The sequence below is a fragment of the Phoxinus phoxinus genome (assembly GCF_949152265.1).
Source record: "Phoxinus phoxinus genome assembly, chromosome: 6".
In the NCBI taxonomy this organism is placed as follows: domain Eukaryota; kingdom Metazoa; phylum Chordata; class Actinopteri; order Cypriniformes; family Leuciscidae; genus Phoxinus; species Phoxinus phoxinus.
In genome coordinates this window covers 12,775,800-12,797,557 of record NC_136881.1, presented here as the reverse complement: position 1 = coordinate 12,797,557, position 21,758 = coordinate 12,775,800, and the positions used below count along the sequence as shown (strand labels likewise).

Sequence of the window (21,758 nt, the reverse complement as noted above, 5' to 3'; positions counted from 1 at the left end):
CAAGCTCAGAGACTTGAGACTTGACTTGGACTCGAGCTCAGAGACTTGAGACTTGACTTGGACTCGAGCTCAGAGACTTGTGAGCATCTCTGCTTGTGAATGCTGAATAGTCATTCCATATAAAACTAATAGTCCTCCTTTCATTGCTTGAGTCATTACATACAAAAATGTTGAACTAGTTGTCAAAATCTGTCAAGCAAATTTTACAAAAAACATTGAATCTTTTTTTTTTCCTGAAAATGTCTCCTAAATTGAACAATTTATCTTAGGTGAATCTCAACTTTCACTGATGCGAAGGGGTGTGTGAAGCATTACTAGTTGCAACCAATGATAAGCCACTTCAGGGCTACAATTGTGGATCATGTTGTCAATCACGGCCTCACAACGGCTGAGGCTGGTCGAAGGGTGCAGCCAAATGTTGGGAGAACCACTGTAAATTCAATTATTCAAACATTTCGTCGGGAGAACAGGTGTGTATAAATGGCATATCCCCAGTCTTGCTCCATACAACACACAACATCTGCTGACTTTGTTAGACACTCTTTACAGGGACAGAATCCCTGAGAATGAGAGGGGTCTAACTGGAGACCATCTGAGCAAGCATGTTGTTGTTTTGGATTGCATTGCAAGAGATGATATTCGCTGTGATGCAGATGAAATGATGTGGCCAGACAGAGAGGAACGTCTGGATGTGCATGAATGATTACAGTACTATGTATGTTGTATGTTCAGTTCCAATATGTACTGCAATATTGTTTACAGTTGTGCACAGCTCTACCCAAAGGGAGTTTATGTTTGTTGTAAATAAGGGTGTATTTTTTCTTTTGCACAATGCTGTGAACAAATTAGAATTGCAAAGAGCATATGCAGTAAAAATGTGAAACATTCAGTGTCTTGTACTCAGTTACCTCACTAAATACAGTAATGTGTAACTTTACTGTATTTTTCAAATGGCTGTGCAAATAGTATATAGTGCTGTCTTGAGCATTTTCAGGTAGTGTCACCAATATCTGACTTTTTTGCATTGGAAAACATTTACAGAGTAAACTGTCATAATGAAAACATGACAAAGCCATTTGACTGTCTTGTTCATAAGCAATGGTGTCAAGACTTTTCATCTTGATGACACTGACACTTTCATTGACATGAATACTTGCTTTTGAGGAATGAGCGATCCATTTTGAGCAAGTGACACGCTTTTGCAGGTTATCAACTAGGTTTTGCAGTTTGTACTAATTGTTTTGAGAACTGCATTAACTGTTGTGCAAATGTAAATAGTGATGTGAGAAATGCACCAAAGCGACTGAGAAAAACTGTAAAGCATCCGCTCCTCGTCTGTGGAATGCTCTCCCAGAACAACTCAGAGCTCCTAAGTCTGCGGATGTTTTTAAAAAAGAACTGAAAACCTTTCTTTTTAGAAAAGCGTATTTTTAATTATTTTTTAAGTATTTGCGTATTTGTTTTTGTTTTATTGTTTTTATTTATGTTTTTATTCTTGTAGCACTATGAGATTTGATGTCAAATGTATAGTGCATTATAAATAAAATTCATGATGATGATGATGAGGCATATGATTGAATGAATGGATGAGAAACTCATTTTCTTTAGTTTATGATTCCGTTGTCACTTACTGTTACCTGTGCTCAAGGCGACTGATGCACCTGAACAAATGCAAACACCCTTCTTGTAATTCAGGAAACTGGTTTCACTGGCTGTCAGTGTCCTACACGCTATATAGACACTGGGAGCAGAAAAACATGTTTTCACAACCTATCTAAATATTTGAGATTATAATAAGAGCCAACAAACACCATTATAGATGCAATTGTTCTTTAGACAGACATCTCTATAATAAAAATGCCTGCCCAATACTGAATCATTTTGACACGTAGGTAACTCTCAATGAAATATTGACCAATCATCCAGTGCACCACAGAGCTGTTTAATTACATACAGACAAATCATATATTCAGGATTGTACAATAAACATGAAACATTTTTTTCATGTATGCATAATTAGAAATTCATCACGTACACAATGCATGCATGACCTCAACTGAAAGAATTATTTATGACTGACACTTACAGTGATGGTTTGGACAGTCGTTTGCCCCACAGACTTCAACTTTTAGACCAAAATGTCAATGCATTGTCTGTGGTAGTGGACTGGATGTCACTGATACCATCCACAGTTTAACTTCATGTAACAAAGTATGTCTGTAAATAATGCATTTATTGTGTCTCCGTGGAAAACTACACATTACATTTCAGAAGTTATCAAAATCTGTTAACATGGCTCAGTGAGAAGCACCAGGAATAGTTCTGATTGTTGTTTGCTTTTCACATTAAAACAGGCACACTGGTTTCCCTTCAATTTAGAGGAATCTCACCGTCCATTGCTTTAACTGATTTAATGCCCACCTATGATTCCCACTTAGTCAAACTAGTGCAATAACACATTAAAGTTTATCAAAGTCCCTGATTACTGTAATTCTGCCATCTTTTTTTTCAATTCATTATTATTCTATATTTTTTTTTATTAGAAAACCAGAGGCAAGTGACATGTAAATGGTATATAGTCACAAGATGAAAAAGACCTGAGCTTCTAATTTTACGTACAACACTTTAAATGCCAATTAGACGTGTTAGGAAAACCATCACAATAACAGTCCTAGGAGAGAAACCCCAAACTAAGCATGTTCAGCTAATGCTTCTGGTAAATAAGTGGATCTGAAAAAGAGCTTCCCCGTGTAAAAAGGGTCTTACACTTACACAAACTCAACCCCTAAATCTATATCATATGCCTTAAAGTTCCCTTGTAACTTCAAGGATTGAAGTACATCTCTTTGGTGAGCATTGAGACAATGCAGGGAATTTGTTTCCTAGCGTCAAAGTTAGGGATGTTGGAGGTCGACTCAAAGTCGTACGCCACTTTATGGTTGACCCTGGTCATGATATGCATGAGCTCAAGTTCTTTGCCATACTTTGCTATCATTTCACAGAGAGACTGAATGAACCATGAACCGGTCATGGTGTTTCTCCAGGAGTAGTAACCTGACAGAGAAAAGGAATACATTAGGAAACATTCCATGCATGTAAATTATTTAGGGCTTTCGAAATTAACGTGTTAAGGTATGCGATTGATTTTTTCAGTTTAACGTGTTCAAAATATTTAACGCAATTAATGCAGCATTCGTTTTTTTCCGCCATCTTTTAGCTAGCGTTACATTATATAATCACACCCCTTATTCATACAAATGCTTTTAAACCATTCAAGCATGTCAAGACAAACTCTGTGAATCTCCTGTCTGTCACAAGACTCATATGCACAGAATGCCGCTTCATTATGAACAAACTGAATGTTTGTTATGAACACCAAATTATGCAAAAATGCCCGTTTTGTCGAGTATCCTCGTAAGCACTGTCTTAAATGAACGTAAAGAGAATGGTATCTACTCAGATCTGTGTCGTGTGTGGCAGGTCTTAAAGTGACAGCAGCCTAATAAACCTGCTGCTGTCTGTCATTAATGTTAATCAAAGAACAACAGAAAAAGAGAAAATCACTCACTGTTCTTGACTGAATAACTTTTGTAGCTTTAAAAAAAAAATCTATGTTTAATTTATAATTTATGCAGAGAAAACAAGTGTTCGATAATTATTCAAATTATGTAGCCTATTGGCCTATTTTCTACCTGTTAGATCGATTTATTTTTAAATATACTATCTTTATCTGGTTTCTACATTAATATATATAATATAATATATAAAATAATTAATATACAAATATAGTAAAAATCACAATTATTATTTTTTTTAATCGATTGACAGCATTCATGTAAATTATCTTCATTTAGAGAATTATCTTCAATTATATATATATATATATATATGCCTACTTGGGTTTCAATTGATTAATCAGCATATAAGAAATACTTTCAGTAGCCACAATTCATTCATAGTGAACTTTCCTTTGTGCATTTGCTGTAGGCAAAGAAAAAAAAATCTCTTAAGCTCACCGAGGCTGCATTTATAGAACAAAAATACAGAAAAAAAGTAATATTGTGCAATATTATTATTATATATTAATAAAATAAGTGTTTACTGTTAAACTGTATGCAATTTCAGCATCATTACTATAAACTTCAATTCCACATAATGCTTCAGAAATCCTTATAATATGCTGATTTGATAGTGTACATTCATTATGTATGTGAATATTTCATCTGATACTCAGAGGAAACATTTGTGTGCTTTGTGTGTCTGCACCTGGTACTGTAGAGTACGCATAGAGGAAGTCTGCCTCCACAGGGATCCTCACTGGACTATCTGAGCTGCTTCTGGCATCAGTCTCCACACCGGGATCCAGCTCTGTTCCTCTACAAGCCTGGATAATTCAAGAGTGGAAAACAAGCACTCTGAGCCAGCTCATTATAAACATACACGCACGCACACACGCACGCACACACACACGATGACAGCAAAGATTCAGGATGTACCTGTATGAAGAAAAGTTTAGGCTTTCCCACTAGCGATGGGCAGCGGTCTCCTCTGAACAGGCTAGTTAAGGACTTTAGGTCCAGCTGACCATCAGTGCCAAAAAACACCCCGTCGTCTCCATGACTGAGCATCACACACACTAATGAAGCACAGCGACTGTGGTCGTCACGGGCAACTGAGAGAACAACAAACAGCCATGTTACAATTGGTTACAATTTAAATTGTATAAAAAGTATAATGATCAATTAACATAAAATGTGGGTATTGGCAGCTGATTCAAATTCATTTGGTAATTTTTACAGTTATAACATCAACACGCTTTTTAAATAATTACTTGATGCCCTGATGGCAATTCATAGATGCCATCTACGTCACTACAAATAGAACGCCGCCATATTTACGACCGCTCTCGCCGGTATGGCCGCCCAAACTGCCCATTTGAATGAGAGAGAGAGACAGAGATTTAAATTTTAGGCTCCGATCCTTATTTGTTACCCCCATTTTTCTTTTGTCCATTATTATCTGCCCCAATTGGCCTTCCACCATGATATATATATATATATATATATATATATATATATATATATATATATATATATATATATATTTAATATATATGTGCAAAACCCCTCCCCATACATACAGTGGGGATCGCTTGAAGGCTTTCAAGAGTACCGATGCATATCAATATGCTGTGGCTGGATGGGTGAAAGATGTGAAAGTGCGGCACCTGGCCACCAAGGATTTATATTTAATCATGGGAAATGTTAGGTAGCCTATTATAAAAAAAATTCAAATGTATGATTTTGGTGGTAGTTTGCTCTGGCTAGGTAGCGAGTTGTTAGCTGGCTAAGTGGCTAACAGCTGGTAGCTTGTAGTGATGTCCGGTTTGTGAACGAATCGTTCTTTTGAACCGGTTCTTTTTAGTGAACCGGTCGATCCAGGAGGCTACACTAAATCGGACTGAATCGTTCAAAACAGTTCGCGTCTTGCGTAAGCGCTGATCCACAAGTTACTAAAGTTACTCACTTTTGGACATGCCTGACACAGTTCCTCCGGAAATAAACAATATCCCGGAGTATATGTTTACTGAGTAAACTTCAACAATTTACTGAACTGAGACATGTTGTGCTGAAAGAAGTGATGAGCACTTTCTTGCGGCCAACTGCTGTGGTGTTAACTTAAATGAGCACGGGTGAACCGAGGACTTAAATGAGGGGCCGAATTCGGCGAAATGTAAGTTTATTTAATAACAAATAAAATAAAATTGATGAAGACCAGTTTATTCACTTTATATATTTTGGTATAGAATAAAATACCAGTTCGGGGTTCCTCTTTCGGCTGTTGTTGCAGCCAACTGCACAACATATTGCAGGCATTACTGAGACCGTCGGTCATAAAGATGGCGGCGCAAAGCTACAGTGACGTCATGTGACCCGAACCAATAACAAGAAAACTTGGGATTTTAAGATTTATCTACTGATATTGAGGCAGAGAGCTGAGAGACAGGATATAAGAATTAATTTAAGGTTTGTGCAGACTGAGTGTAATATGAATACACCATACCTGCTGTTAAAACCTGCTTAATCTGCATTACTGTCTGGTCATTGTAAACTTTCACAGTGTATCCAAGCTTTCGAAACACATTCATTACGTTTCCAGCATCTACATCAGTGCCATTGCGTTGGTTCATGCCTGTAGGAGGTGAAGAACAGGTAACCATCACTCTATTACATATAACAGATTTTCTTTTCCTTAAATGACTTAAAAGGTTTAAGACTAGAGAAGCACAATATATTCATTACATTGTTAATTGATATTAGTGATTCACACTTTCACAGTATGGCCATCAATACTTAATCATTATTCTACTGTCGGGCAGAAACCTTGTATATCCATTTTTTTTCTTTTTTTCCCCATAAATAGTTACCGTACTATTGGTCACCCTTTATGTCTGTCTTTGAGTATACAATTTAAAACCAATCATTTACAAATGTTGATTATACAAACATATATTTTGGATTTATTGCAAAATATTCATAAATTATGCACATTCACCGTGCTTTATGGGAGTAGGCGGAGCTAAAGAGCTATTTTGGACTCATTTTCTGTACAGCATCATAGCTGCACGCAGTTTGAACAGTCTCTGCTTGTTTGCAATGCAAGGGTAAAAAAAGAATTGGTTCTTTGACTAAGTACAACATTGTATTTACTCAAGAAACACTATACATATATAAAAGCTAATTTTTTATGTATTTGAGGAGCAGAGAAGAGTGTCTTAGTCTAGCATTTGTCATCCAGTCATAGCCAATACTGTCATAAATAGCCTGTGCGTAGCACTTCGTCTTTAAAAACACAAGATTTTGGCCACATGACAGAAAAAAACAGCGCCCTCATAGCTACAGTAAAATTTATAACCTGTAAGTTGATGAAAGTGAAATGCAATGCACTTATTGCCTCAGATGCGGCTGGTCTAATGACGGACAGAACACAAATCAACTGGTAAAAAACCTTCTAACTTTATTTGAGCTTGATTTTGGGTAAAATGTCAACAATATAATGATATGACCACATATAAAAGCATTAACTTTGACAGCGCGGTTTAATTATTTAAAAAAATATGTTTGTTTTTTTTCCTTTTCCTGAAAAGTAGCGTTAAACACTACAGGTAAAAAAAAAATACTGTAAGACATTAATTTTGGGTTCATCTAAAGATTACATTTTCATATTCTTATTACATATAATACATGTATATTATTTTTATTTATTTTGTTTATTTCATGTATAGGCCATAACATTAGTCATATACTAGGCTACTAAATTTGTTCACTGTTCCGTTCATAAGTAAATGCATTTCAACAATCATCTGAGTTTGATGAGCATTCAAATTGACAACTTTCACAAAAACAAGACGACTGACAACGTGTTACCTGTCTTGGGATCAAAATTCTTGTTGTTGATGACGACGCAGTGCCCGATGTTGGGGTAGTTCAGGCTGTATCTGAAGACATGTGACTGACCCTTAGCGTCCACCTGTTCGTGCTGCAGTCCAGATGCCACATCTGTACCAGGACTGGACAAACAGATGCATGAATCAATTAGATGAAACTGTAGCTAAATGGAATATATTATTCATCAGATGTTTGTATGCGTCTGTTCTACTACTTCTATAACACCATGGCACCAAAAAAAGAAAGCAATTGTTATGGAATTTAATACTGTTTTTGAACTGTCAATCACTTCGGAAAGCTGCATAGCAACAGTCGTCAATATCATCTTACTCTGTTGTAGCCTCGCGCCGCGCGTCCACGCAGTCTCCGTTCATCTCCAAACGTTTAACGATCACTCTTCAAAATAAAAAAGGTTTCCTCTTCACCAGAAGAAGCTGTTATAAGTGTAACTGGAGGCGTACAACGCGTTATAACGGGCTTTCAGCAGAATGAGCACCGAACCAGCATGCCGGATGTATTTTCTTTGTTGTTTGTTGTCTCGCACGCCCAGCCAATGGGAAGCTGCGAAGAAGAACAAAAAAAACTGAAATAAGACTTGGGATAGTGTAGCAGCTACTTTATTGAACAATTTATAAATGCAAAAGGCAGCGTTTGCAAATACTAGCAAAGTCAAATACAATTAACATAACATAATGGCTGTGTGTTTCAAAACCTAGCGAGCAGTCTTCCAGCGTGTTGGGAGTGTTCCAAACGTGCAAGTTCACAAAGTGCCCAACAACGCGGTCAAGGTGTGAAGGTTTAAAGACACAGCCATTGTAAGTTACAGAAGGTCAGTCCCGCTTGCCGTGCTAATGCATTAAAATACATTTGAGAAATAATTACAGCAAAGAATGCATGCCTATTAAATTAACTATTCTAGTACACAAGTCAATCCACGATTTTATTGGAATGCAGAGAGTCTATTTTAATATGTAATACTATTAAAACTATCCGTATACATGGCGTTTCTTTGTCTGCTTTTAGACGTGTAAATGGATAACAAGTAAATATTGACATAAAAAACAACCCCTAAAACTCTAATGTCAAAAAAACAATGGTACTTACCAAAAATTGGAGAATGTCCTGTAATTGACAGCTGGTAATGTACAAGATTCCGACGACAAAGCGGTTACTGTGCATCCAGGAAGTGTGCTCAGGCGACACCTCTAGCCATATATTGTTGGAACTACACCTCTTACTGTCTATGGAACTACACTAACTCGAAGCCCTTGCGCTTGGCTATTGCGCTACAATATCGCCCTCTGTTGCGAAGATGGCTTCTATACACACAATCTGCCACATGAACAGCCTCTGAGGTGAGAGTTCTGTCCGCCCATTACATAAGGGGTTCTCAACTCTCAACTTTTGTTTTAGTTATTTATTTTATTAATTTCATGTTGTTACTATGGCTACCATTAATTTCTATTATAATAAACAAACTGAACCAAATACAAAATAAGAATTGTTTATTACATATTAGATCGATTTAATACATACACTTCCATGCACAATATCAATGAATACACAAAAACATTGTATAATACATAAGCAACATGAATAATCAACCATGTATAGGCTATACAAAAAAAGACATGAACAAAATCCAGCAACATGAATAATCAATGTATATACAATAGGCTATACTGTACAAGAAAAGACATCAACAAAATGCATGGAAACACATATGTTCCATGTAATAAATCAATGTAAAATATGAAAATTTAGACTAATTAAAAACATCCATCTTCACTTAACTTTAAAACATTTGTCTCAGTCCGCTTGTTAAGTCTGACGTCACTCTTTCCAAGTCCAAAAGCTCTTTTAGATGCCAAAAACAAACAACAAACGGTGCTAATATACATTTATTGTGCTGTAATATTCCTGAAAATGATGATCCTCCTAACTTTTATCTCTATACTGAAATCTCAGATGGTTAGTTATTCAGCTATTTTGAATCATAAAACGTTAAAGTCTGGGATGCCGTAAGACTGGAGACTGTAATGTGCACTATGGCTTTTGAAAAGTTTAAATGTGTGACTTGAATCAACAGTGCTTGTAAATGGTTGTTGAGTAAACAAGATAGAGGAAGTAGCTTCGACCCGGAAACAGTATTCCTTATGTCACAACAAGCAGAAAACATTTTACATTAACAGAGTTAAGTTGCAGTGAAATTATCTGTTGTTCTGTGAAATTTCACTGGTAAATTCCAGTCATTTCAATAAGAATCCACACAATCAGCAATTTCGTGTGTGGTCAAAAATGTCACTATGGGACCAAGTTGGTCGCGGTAATTCGCTGGATGTGACCAACAGAAAGCTGCTGGAAAGTGACTCCTGTGTGAGCTGTGCTTCATACATTACGTCGCTACACTGCTGACAATGGTCAATGGACTTTTTTGCCTGTGTAATTTCACTAAATTACACAGTTGTGTAATTCATAACACTTGTGTTATTGTAGGGGGAAAAAATACCATGGAAGTCAATGGGACCAGTTAACTGTTTGGTTACTGACATTCTTCAAAATATCTTCCTTTGTGTTCAGCAGAAGAAAGAACTGAATACAGGTTTGAAACAACTTGAGGGTGAGTATGACAGCATTTTCATTTTGAAGTGAACTATCCCTTTAAGGGGAAGGGTGTCAAGATGACATCCCTTGTCAGATGCTGTCTCATATGGGATCATCAGTTTTCTCCTAAACAGTAGCCTGGGAGGCAGTGGCCGGGCACTGGTGATTTCTCAGGAGATGCTGCATGTGGCTGCTTCCTCTGGGGACAAGGCATGCACAAGTGCTTCCTGGAGAGGCAGTGGGTATGTGTGCTTCTGCTTCCTCTCAGGACAAGGTGGGCACAGGTGCTTCCTCAGAGGATGAGGTGGGCACTGGTGCTTCGACTGGGCATGCAGCGGGCACAGGTCACCTGCTTCTTCTGGGGAGGCAGTGGGCACAGGTGCAGCCTTTTGCGAAGAGTTGCGTACAGGTGCTTCCTTATGCCAAGTTCACACTACAGAATTTTAAGCCCGATTTGCAAGTCAACGAGCTCCTGACAGGTCGGGCTAGATGTGATTGGGGCAAATCTGAATGCCTTAATTTTTATAACATTCATTAAATGTATTAATCAATTAATTGTTATAATATTTACAATGAGCAATATGCCTGGTGCAGTCTGTCAGAGGAAGACAATTAGATAAAAATTTAAATATTTTTCAAAATGTACGTGACAAAGTTGACCAAGTTTACTTGTGTTGTATGCTATTAATGTGACTAATGCAGATGCATAATGCGAAAATAGTTTTATATTTTCTTACACATGCAGTTGACTATTGACAATTTGTGTTGGAGTATAATTATCAGTGTATATATATATATATATATATATATATATATATATATATATATATATTAGGGCTGTCAAAAGATTAATCGCGATTAATCGCATCCAAAATAAAAGTTTGTGTTTACATAATATATGTGTGTATACTGTGTAGAATTATTATGTATAAATACACACACATTCATGTATATATTTAAGGAATAATTGCATTTATATACTGTATATACATTTATATAATTTATATTATATATAAATATTTTATATATAAATGTAACCAATTTTTCTTAAATATATACATGATTGTGTGTGTTTTTATATATATAAATAATTATACACAGTACACACACATATATTATGTAAACACAAACTTTTATTTTGGATGCGATTAATCACGATTAATCTTTTGACAGCCCTAATATATATATATATACAGTTTATATATAATTTGTCTGAAATGCAAACATAGAGAAAATAACATCCATCTGCTTAAACAGCATGATATTATTGATTAAAAGAAACCTCCAGATGAAGAGTACGCTCACGATCACTTGCCGATCTTGTCTGCTCTAAATCTGTACTCCACGAACATTCTGAAATATTTTGCCATCATAATGGCCTAAGATCAAAACACTGCTACTCTGTAACAGAAAACCATAAAGGATGATTTAAAGATACTTTACAAACATCGAAAACACATATGCATTTTAATTTGTGGTTGTTTTACACCGCTCTGTTAGATATTACCTTAATAACTTAAAATTATAACAAACCAGTGTCGAACCAGAAAAAAACATATTTTTACCTCCTGGGTAAAAACAACAAATGAGATCAGTAAACTCCTTGACATCAGAGCAACATCCTTTTTTAACAAACATGGTCCTCAGGTCAGGTAGTTTTGCTCTCAGGTCTTTTACTGTTTTGTTTTGCCACCATCTATCTTTTGACAATTGTGTTGAGTGAAAGTGTAGAAGCGGACAAGAGCATCTTTGTAAGATATAATGAAATTGTACACTTTGAATAGTTAATCAGAGAGCCAAGGTGATAACTGTCGATCTTGTCTTAACTTCGCATGGCTAGAGGGTTTAGTTGTCTGCTTTCATCCAGATGCTCATCAATGTTGCAGCAAGATAAATAATTTATAATGAATACTGCAATATTTCAAAAAACAAAACAAGAATGGTAAGTTTTGACTTCCTAGTGCAGACTGTGGAGTATGTTGTCAAGAAGAGTTTACCAACACTTCTTTATTCTTGGATATAGTGTACAATGGGTTTACAACAATCAAAATGAATGTATATTGAACGTTTTAACTGTCCTGTTGTCTCTGTGAAGATCTGTTTACATTGCATGTAATGAGTGGTATGATAATTCTGCCATTTTGATATATAACTTGTGGACATTTTTGGTATATAATGATTTTGATATTATGATTATAAATTTTTTTTGTGCTTCGAGATTAAAGGTACGTACAATATGTAAGAATTTTGTAATAAAATATCCAAAAATCACTTGCACAGTGATATATTTACTGCAGTTGTGTACTTACAATATCCCAAAAGTTCCCAAAGATTTTTAATTTCAGAGAAATTTCCATTTTAAATAATTGGCCATCCGATATAAAAAAGCTTGTTTTGGAAGTTTTTAAAGAATGTATAAAGAAAGGTGAATTAACTGAGTTCATGAAGCAGGGCTTGATCACTTTAATCCCAAAGCCTAACAAAGATTCTTCATATTTAGATAATTGGCGCCCAATTACTTCGGATTATAAATTGTTAGCTTCCCTTTATGCAAATAGATTGAAACCATGCTTAGAAGAACTTGTCTCAGTTTCCCAATCTGGCTTCATGAAAGGCAGGCATATAGCAAATAACATTCGACTTGTTTTAGATGTTTTAGAATATAATGAATTGATCAACGATAGTCCAATCATTTTATTTTTAGACTTTTATAAGTCCTTTGACACGGTCGAACATGAGTTTATTTTTGAATCTTTGCGCAAATTTGGTTTTGGCTCTTCCTTTGTTAGAATAGTTCAGACTTTTTACAAAAATATTAACAGCAATGTATCTTTGGTGAATGGTGTTTCTCCCCGGTTTACGATTAGCAGGGGCATCAGACAAGGGTGTCTATTTTCACCATTTTTGGTTTTATTAGTCACAGAGTTTCTTATTATTTGTATGACTCGCTGTGTAGATGTTCAGGGTATTGTTGTAGCTGAACACACTTTTCTAATTAGTCAACTGGCGGGTGACACCTGTCTGTTTTTAAATGATGAGAAACAGGTTCCTGTTATTTTGGAAGCTTTAGAAACATTTTCTAAGGCTTCTGGTCTCACTGTTAATCGAAATAAAAGTGAAATTCTACCTATTCACAGTCTTGAAAAAGATCATATAGAAGGTAAAAAATAATGTAAGATATTTAGGCATTTTAATAAGTAAATCACCCAAAGATAGAATTTTAGATAAAAATCTAAAAATGTATCCAAAAAAATCTAAAATTTTTGTGTTTTTCTATCTAGGAATAAAAAAAATTAAGAATGTCTTCAATTGCTGGCCACAAATAAATTTAACTATCTATGGTCGTGTCTTGATTTCTAAAGCTGAAGGTATTTCTAGGATTGTTTACCCAGCTTTGTCTTATATTTCAACCCGAAAACTTGCTCATTTATCGACTCTATATTATTTTAATTATTGTGGAAAAATAAAACTGAGTATGTTAAAAGGATGACTCTAATAAGAAATACTTTGGAGGGAGGTGTGAATGCTTTGGACTTTAGTACTCTCAATCAGGTTTTTAAGATCGGCTGGATTAAACGCTGCCTGAATGCTGATTCTAATCTGTTATGGTTTCACATACCTAAATTTATCTTTGAAAAATGTGGGGGGTTACATTTTTTATTGTCTTGCGATTTTAAATGCAACAAACTTCTGTTCAAGCTTGCTAAATTTCAGCAAGCCTTGGAGGCCTGTAAGCTTGTCTTTTGCCATATTTCCCTCATAGGAGTATTATATGGAACAACCAGAATGTGCTGCGTGGAAAAAAAAATATTTATTAAGGATTGGGTTGACAAAGGTGTTATTTTTGTTTTGGATTTGTTAAAGAAGAACGGCAGCTTTTATCCCTACAATGAATTTATCAACCTTTTTGGAGTGGATTCCTCACCTAAAGTTTATAGCTGGGTAATAAATTCTATTTCACCTAAACTTTTGCATATGGTTAGGTCATACTGTAGCAGAGTATCTGCTTGTGAAATGCCCCAGTTATCTATTGGAGGTTTGGAGCTTTCCAATGTCAAATGTAACAATTTCTGGATTAGAAGATCTCCTATTAGGAAGATCCGCTGTCATCCCAAAGCTTTTTTCAAATGGAAATTAAATTATCCTTCTCTTTCTACTATTAATATATGGACTGGCATTAATAAGTTAACAAGTGGAAAGAGCTTCACTTTAAAATTCTATAATTACTATCCCTCTTCTTTCTAAATTTAAGGTAGACTCTTAATCTCTTCACACTGCGCATTCTGTAACTCTAATCTTGAAACAATACCCCATTTGTTTTTTGAATGTGATTATTCAAGGGAGTTTTGGAGGAAGGTAGCTTGGCTTATTTTTTCTGCTTATAAACTCTTTACTTTTGAAGTTGTGAATGTGTTGTTTTTGTGTGTTTTTGATTGGACTCCGGGTCAAAGGACACGGATGACAGATTAAAACTGCTTACTTTATGTGGCGAGTTTCATCTTCAGAAGTGTAAAGTAACTGATTTCTAAGCCCAATTAAGACTTTTTTTGTGTTGATTTAAAATTATTTCATGACTCTCTTTGTTTATCAGCTAATAAGAAAGCTGATAAAACTCTGCTCTGAAGATTACTATTTATTTTTTGTATTTCCCATGTACTTGTATTATTTTTTTGGATGTGTATAGTTTCTATGATTGTTTTATGAATTATATATATATATAATTATCATACAATCATACAATATATATATTTTTATATAAACTATCCCTTATCTACTGCCTTGATTTACTATGAGTATGACTTATTCTTATTTTTACTTTTTGTGCTTGATACTTGTATCCCCTGTGCTTTTTGTTCAATAAAAAAAAAATTTGGCCATCCGGATATCCTTGTTCACTTGTCGCCTGTCAATGACGTAGGCTAATATCCGCGTTATCCATGGTTTTCGCCTAGACAGGTGAGCAAATGTACATAAAACTAACAGCGCTGCGTTACCTCACAAGTTTAATTCATCTAAAAAACTGACCTGTGTGAGTAGTAATTCTGCAATTGTGGGTATATTGGTTGAATGAAATGTCCTTAACATTATTTCTTTCTAAAGCCTGTATTGGATTATGTGCAGGCAACACACCCAGAGGTTTCTGTGATACACTTGTTTAGTGATGGGCCTTGTACCCAGTACAAGCAGAAGGGCAATTGTTTCCTTTTTAGCACTGCATGAGCTGGCGAAAAGAGGCATTAAGGCAGGGACATGGAATTTTTTTGAGGCCAGCCATGGCAAAGGAGCACCAGATGGTGTTGGAGCAGCCTTGAAGAAGACTGCTGACATGCTAAGAAGCCATGGCCGGGACATCCAAGATGCACATGAGCTCTTTGAGGCCCTTTTGGAGACCAACACATCGATCAAGTTGTTCTTTGTCAATGGTGATACTGTTGAGCAGGCACTTGAGAGGATGCCATCAAACCTACAAGCAGTCCCAGCAACCATGCGGATACATCAGGTGGTAACTCTTGCTCCAGGAGAGATAGTGTCTCGTGATGTCAGCTGTATGTGTGCTCGACCCAGAAGCAGTTACAATGCGAGTGTTGGAACACAAATCATTTCAGCTTTGTTAAGAAGGTGCCAGATGCTGTGTCACAGAGGCAGACACGAATCCATTGGGATGACCCAGAGGTGCTAGGGCAGTGGTGTGTCCTAACATATGATAAAGATTTGTTCCCAGGAATAATACTTGCAATGGATGAAACGCATGTGCAAGTAAAATGCATGCACCGTGTCGGGCCAAACAGGTTCTCGTGAGGATGTGCTTTGGTATGTTTTTGATGATGTGCTTGAGCTCATCCCACCTCCTAAGCCAGTGACAACACGGCACATGGAAATTCAAAAAGATGTTTGGGCCAGGCTTTCTGAATAAATAATGAATTAATGGACATCTTACAGTCCTGTTCAATGTTCAATGTTCAATGTTAAGCACTAAAAACAAGTTTGAATCAAAATTAGATCCCAGCAAGTTTTCCATAGCCTATGTTGTTTTTATAAGGAATTTTTTGGACCAAATGGAAAGTTCAATTGATGTTTGTTATTAATTAATGCTTAATGCTTTTGATTTAATGTTAAATACTAACTATAATGTTTGTTTGTTTTTTACAACTTTAATAAAATACAATTTTATTGAATGTGATATCATTAATTTTACAGGAAATAAATCCATACTATATTGAAATAATGATCATCACTTCAACCCTGTTATCATGTTCAACCCTGTTATGCTGAGTTCAACCCTGTTATTTGAGAGTTTTTATTAATATTTTCGTGATAAGAAGACAAATTAGGTCAATGTTTGTTTTGCTGTGTGCAGAATTTACAGGACAGTCTGAAAAAAATATGAAAGCCTGATTAAATCCTAATGTTAATGCATATTTTATTTTGTGATAAGATATGAAGACCAATGTTAGATATAGTTTTCATGACCTGATTTGGTATTCAAATGGTGAGTATTTGAAAATAAAATTCTACATGCAGTAAATGATATCAAACAAGGGACATCTCATTGAAAAGCTTCAACAATAATTTTCTTGAAAATCTTTTTAAATCATATTGTTGTTTGGTTGAACTCCAAAACAACTTTCAGTAAGAAAAAACACTCAATATTGTTTAGAATTTCATGCCCGCGGTGGGAATTTTTTTTTTTCTTAAAGGTTTGACTAATCCACTATCACATGAAATTATCAGAAATATAACTATTTAAGGTAGCCTATATAAAAAAAAAAGTTATGACCCAAAAGGCACCCATCTCAGAGAATCACCCTTATATCCGCGGGACTCGCGTGTGGCGCATATCTGTCTCTCATTAGCAATCGCGACCTGCTTCATACAGTCATGATAAAAACATCAATGTATTCACTCATCCATAAACATATGATCCATCGGCTCGAAGACAAGTTCCATAATTCATACGCCTTTGTTATTGTAAGAGGTTAACGACCCCTAGCGGCGAAAAAAAAGAAGACATTGTATCTTTAAGTACAAGTTACGTGCAAATACGTCAAGCATTTTTCTGGACAGTTCTCAACCACACTGTAAAAACTAAATGTGCCTTGAATATCCTATAAAGTACTCATGGAACTTCAATGGTGAAGCCTGTAGTTTTTGCATCCATTAAGGGATGCAAAAAGCACATTGTATTAATTTGTGAGATTCTGGAGTTCATTACCATGAAATCACAACAAGATGTACAGCCTTGTGAATTGTCAGAAGTAAAGGTTAAGGATCTAAGCTATAGGGCCTTATAGCTGCTCTTGTTCGTTCATCAAAAGTGAATGAAGACTGAAGCAAAACTTAAAATGTCACTTTAAACCACCCCACCCACAATAAAACCACAATACATTCCTAGTTTTTAGAACCCATACAATAGCTATATGTGATGAACAGACAAAAATGTAATCCGTTATTCTCTGAAAATTTTCCCACTTGCTGCAGCTTTCAAATCTCATTCACTTAACTCAGATAAATATGACAGGTTTGGAATCAATGATGCCTTTTACGAGGTATTTTCTCTCTGTCTGAGGGCAATAAACCAGGAATGAAAACTCTTGTAGACCTAAAAATCTTTGAAGTGCCAGGACCATCTACCACAAAACAGGAAAAAAGAAACCTGGCAGAAAAAGCTGCTGCACCTTTTCTCTTTTTCTGACTTCTTAATGACCTAATGTCCCTTGTGAGTATTTTATTTATATGAATTGCATTTATGTTGCAACGGATTGGTCACATTTATGAAATTTCAGTAAAATTGCATGGGCAAAAAGACCCATTGTCAACAGTGTAATAATGTATGAAGCAGAGCTCACACAGAAGTCACTTTCAAGCTGTTGGTTTGACCAACTTAGACCAATAGTGAATTTTTTTGAATTCGAACTAAATTCCTGATTCTGCTTTAAATGACTTGAATTCACCTGTGAATATTCACAGAACAACAGAAGTAAATGTGACTGCACCTTATGAAATGTTAAGTCCTGATGTATGGAATACAGTTTCCGGGTCCAAGCTTCTAGGGAGAATACTCAACAGCTGTTTATGAGCACTGTTGATTCATATCACACATTTAAGCTAAGCTCTTATAAACTGTACAGTCTCCAGGCTCAAGGCATCCTGGACACCAATATTTGTTGTTTGCTTTGTTGTTTGGCATCTGATGGATCTTTTGGACCCCGAAGCAGTGACTTAAACTGATTGAGACACATACATGTTTTGAAGTTGAGTATACAAAACATATTTGAGACACTTTTAATTAATGTAGTCAAGATGTTAACACCGTTGTTGTTGTTGTTTTTGTTTTTTTTGATTGATTACATGGAACATATTGTGTTTTTTATGCAGTTTGTTTGAGATGTCTTGCATTTCAGCCTATAAATATATACACCACATGATGATTTATGATGTATTTTATGTAACACTCATGCAATGCCATCCAATTCTCTGGATTCCCTGAGTCTTTTCAGAATATTATGTATGGTAGATAGTGAAAGACATAAATTATTTGCAATTTTGCATTAAGAAATGTGATTTTTGAATTGTTTGACAATTCGGTTTAATTAAAAAAAAACTCAATAATTCTGTATTTTTCAAACCCTATAAAGGAATTTATCTCAAGATGAAGTATCTGCTGATGATGTAAGCAGTGAGATGGCTTGTTTAAATAAAAGTTAATTGTTTATTGAACTGTCACATAAATAATTATAGACTAACACAATGCGTATTGGCTTAACTACTGTATAAGCAATATTGCTTATATAATAGCACATCCAGGCACAAAATTAAAAAAATTTCCCAGTCATCTGGGAATTGTAATATAAGGATTTTAACTCAATATCATATTTTCGAAAAATGAAAAAAAAAATTAAACTGGAGGTTGAATTCAGTGTTTCTGGTATTTTTGTTGTCTCATTATAATTTCAACTTCAGTTCATTTATTTGATAAGCAGCCATAAAAAAGTGAGGCACCATTTCACAAAGCTAGCATATTAGCAAGTAACATAATTCACGAAAATCTCTTTATATATCTGTCAGAAACATATGTTAAATTTTTGTAGCCTATTATATGAAGGGTTTTCAAATAGTGTTTTGTGCGATTCATCCATAAAAGTGCGTTAGAATGTTTAAAATCAAACTTTTCATCTCAGATGTTATAAAGCTATCAGTAAACAATTGCAATCCAATTATTTTCATGTCATAATGGAGCTGTTACAATCCATTTGTAGAAACTAAAATAATCATATCAAAAGATCATTCAGTTTCCCTTCTAGTTTCTGAATTCTGCCTATAGCTAATATAATGCCACTGTCTGACCAACACAGCACTGCTCTAATCACAGATCAACACATTCAAGCATCGATACACGTGCAGTATGTCAAGTTCAATATCTGAATTGTTCTGCCTAAATCGGTGTATAAAAAGTAAATAAATGAATGCAAGACAAACACCCATTTTAGAGAATAATTTATTGCCAGTAGTAAAGCAGTTAAGCTAGTGGCAGTATTTAATAAAAATCATAAAACAAGACCATAGCATTGCTCACACACACGCAGACCCTGAAAAAGTCACATGTCTGTGAATAATCTCTCACTATAAATATATTGTGTCCCATTTTCATGGTCAAAAAAATAAAGATGTTCCAAAGTCACAATTTACAAACAACAAATTAAAAAAAGAAAAGAAAAAGAAAACATAACACATCACAAGAATATGCAGACGTCCATCAGATGATCCTTTCAGAAATGAACGCGTGTTGTGACGATCACACATTCATATCCTTTACATTAATATTTATTTGTATTTTTTAGACTCTTTGCTTGTGAATGAACATACAGTAAGGCTAATGACACACCATTTGAGTTGGTATACTACTTTTTCCTGTCTTTCTTTTTTTTTTGGAAAAGAAAAGCAAAAAATATCTACAGAAACCTAGTAAAACCTTGAAATCAAAACTGTACATTAACATTTACATTACAAATGACTGAGGATTTGTATAAAAAAAACAGTTTGCATGGTTATATCTATGCAAATACAGATATCACCTTTGAAATGATGCTTTTTCTCATTATCCATGACAAGTATATCAGTTATAATCTTCTGGGTAACTTGTACACCTCAGCATGATCTTGTGCACGATGATCAATGTATTATTTAACGGCACAGCCAGGTCTAATGCTCTCTTCGACACTGTTAAATAATAATAATATTAATAACAGCCCACGATAGCTACTGAAGAGAGAACTCATGTTCAAGCAAGTCTTTCCAAAAACCCCTCTTCAGTGAGATACAGATGTATACGGAGTGTGCGTTTGGCATTTATTAAGTGTAAGCCTAAGTTTGTGTACCGCGTTTGTCGTGTGGTTATGGTTTAAACACAGTCAGTATCCTGTAGCAGGGTTGCATTTAGGCACTTTTGATACTTTTGTGTTGGATCCAGTGTCAGACTTCAGTATGCTGCTGCTGCTGATGCTGAGAGTCCAGTGGTGGTATGATGAGCCTCTGAAACTGTGCTTCCTCCTCCTCTCCGCCGCTCTCGTAATCACTCATCATCACTTCAGACTCCTCGCAGCAGGCGGACATGTCCGAACAGGACGCCGTGGACGTGTACAGGGACAGTGACATGTTATCGGCAGCAGGGGGGTCGAAGTCGCGGCCGTAGCCCAGTGGGAATCCTCCGCGCCGGTATCCTCCGGTGGAGGATGATGTGATGGTGCTGGTGGGGTTGGTCTGGGGTTCGGGGTCTGAAGAGTAATGGTGGTGGGGTAGGAATTGGGTGAGGCTGTAGAGTTGGGGTAAGGGCGGGCGCTGGTGTACTACAGACCCTCCGGGACTAGAGGGGGCGCTGTTTAGTGCCCGCGTGGTGGACTGCAATGTGTCGTAGCGCTCCCCGTACTCCGGCACGGGCGGAGGAGGGGGGAGGTCATCGTGTGAAGGAAAGTCGTCGGGTGGAGGAGGGAAGTCGCTTTCGATGTCGTATCCGCCGGGATAGTAGTCCGTGTCCAGCAGGGTGGGGTCGCTGTAAAGGGTGGGTGGGGCCTCCACTACCTCATACTGAGGGAACTCCTGGATTCCAGGAAGTTGAACGCTCGGCATCCAGTCAGATGTGTCCCAATGATAGCCTGTCGGACAAAAACAATAGTAAACATCACAAACGCCACAATTTGAACAAAATAAAATCTTGGGATTAGATTGATGTCACACACACTGAAGAAAGGCTGGGGTCAATTCAACTTCAGAAGGGGTGATTTTAGTCACCATGTCAACATGAAGTCAGCATGAAATGGCATTCAGAACCTGTTTTACGTCTGTCACTGAAGTACTGAAGTATATAAAAAAGGAGGATTTTAATCATCAGGAAATTATTGAAATGATGATAACCATCAGCACTTTTTTTAAGCTTCTGTCATTATATGCTATTATTGACATAATCTTTATTATACTAGTATTAAATGGCATAATGATCACTAATTATTCAAAATTAATAAATTTAATTATTTGTAAAATAATAATAATAAAAAATAGACTCATTTTGACGTGCTTTAAAGACGCGATGAAACGGTCACACATCTGAAAATAATGGATTATTAAAAACAAAAACAAAAAGTATTTTTGGATTATGAGATGAAATATGAGATCTAGGTGTTGCACTTACATTTACATATATATATATATATA

General features: G+C 35.9%; 2 protein-coding genes across 3 annotated transcripts in view; both read right to left on the bottom strand.

Moving 5' to 3' along the window:
• Nucleotides 1-1,921: 1,921 nt before the first annotated feature.
• On the bottom strand, nt 1,922-8,803 carry casp3a (caspase 3, apoptosis-related cysteine peptidase a). The gene is made up of 7 exons (XM_079615119.1): nt 8,553-8,803; nt 7,779-8,009; nt 7,428-7,570; nt 6,064-6,192; nt 4,497-4,672; nt 4,267-4,384; nt 1,922-3,054 (listed from the first exon to the last, which is right to left on the bottom strand). Exons 2-7 carry the CDS (start codon nt 7,820-7,822, stop codon nt 2,825-2,827), a joined length of 840 nt encoding a protein of 279 aa, XP_079471245.1. The 5' UTR covers nt 7,823-8,009; nt 8,553-8,803; the 3' UTR covers nt 1,922-2,824.
• Nucleotides 8,804-19,512: 10,709 nt separating this feature from the next.
• fat1a (FAT atypical cadherin 1a) overlaps nt 19,513-21,758 on the bottom strand; it is an 83,814-nt gene continuing 81,568 nt past the window's right edge. For both annotated transcript variants that reach the window (XM_079617379.1, XM_079617380.1), the window contains one exon: nt 19,513-21,202. In XM_079617379.1, coding sequence (XP_079473505.1) covers nt 20,523-21,202 — 680 coding nt within the window. In that variant the 3' untranslated portion in view covers nt 19,513-20,522. The remainder of the gene's footprint in view (nt 21,203-21,758) is intronic.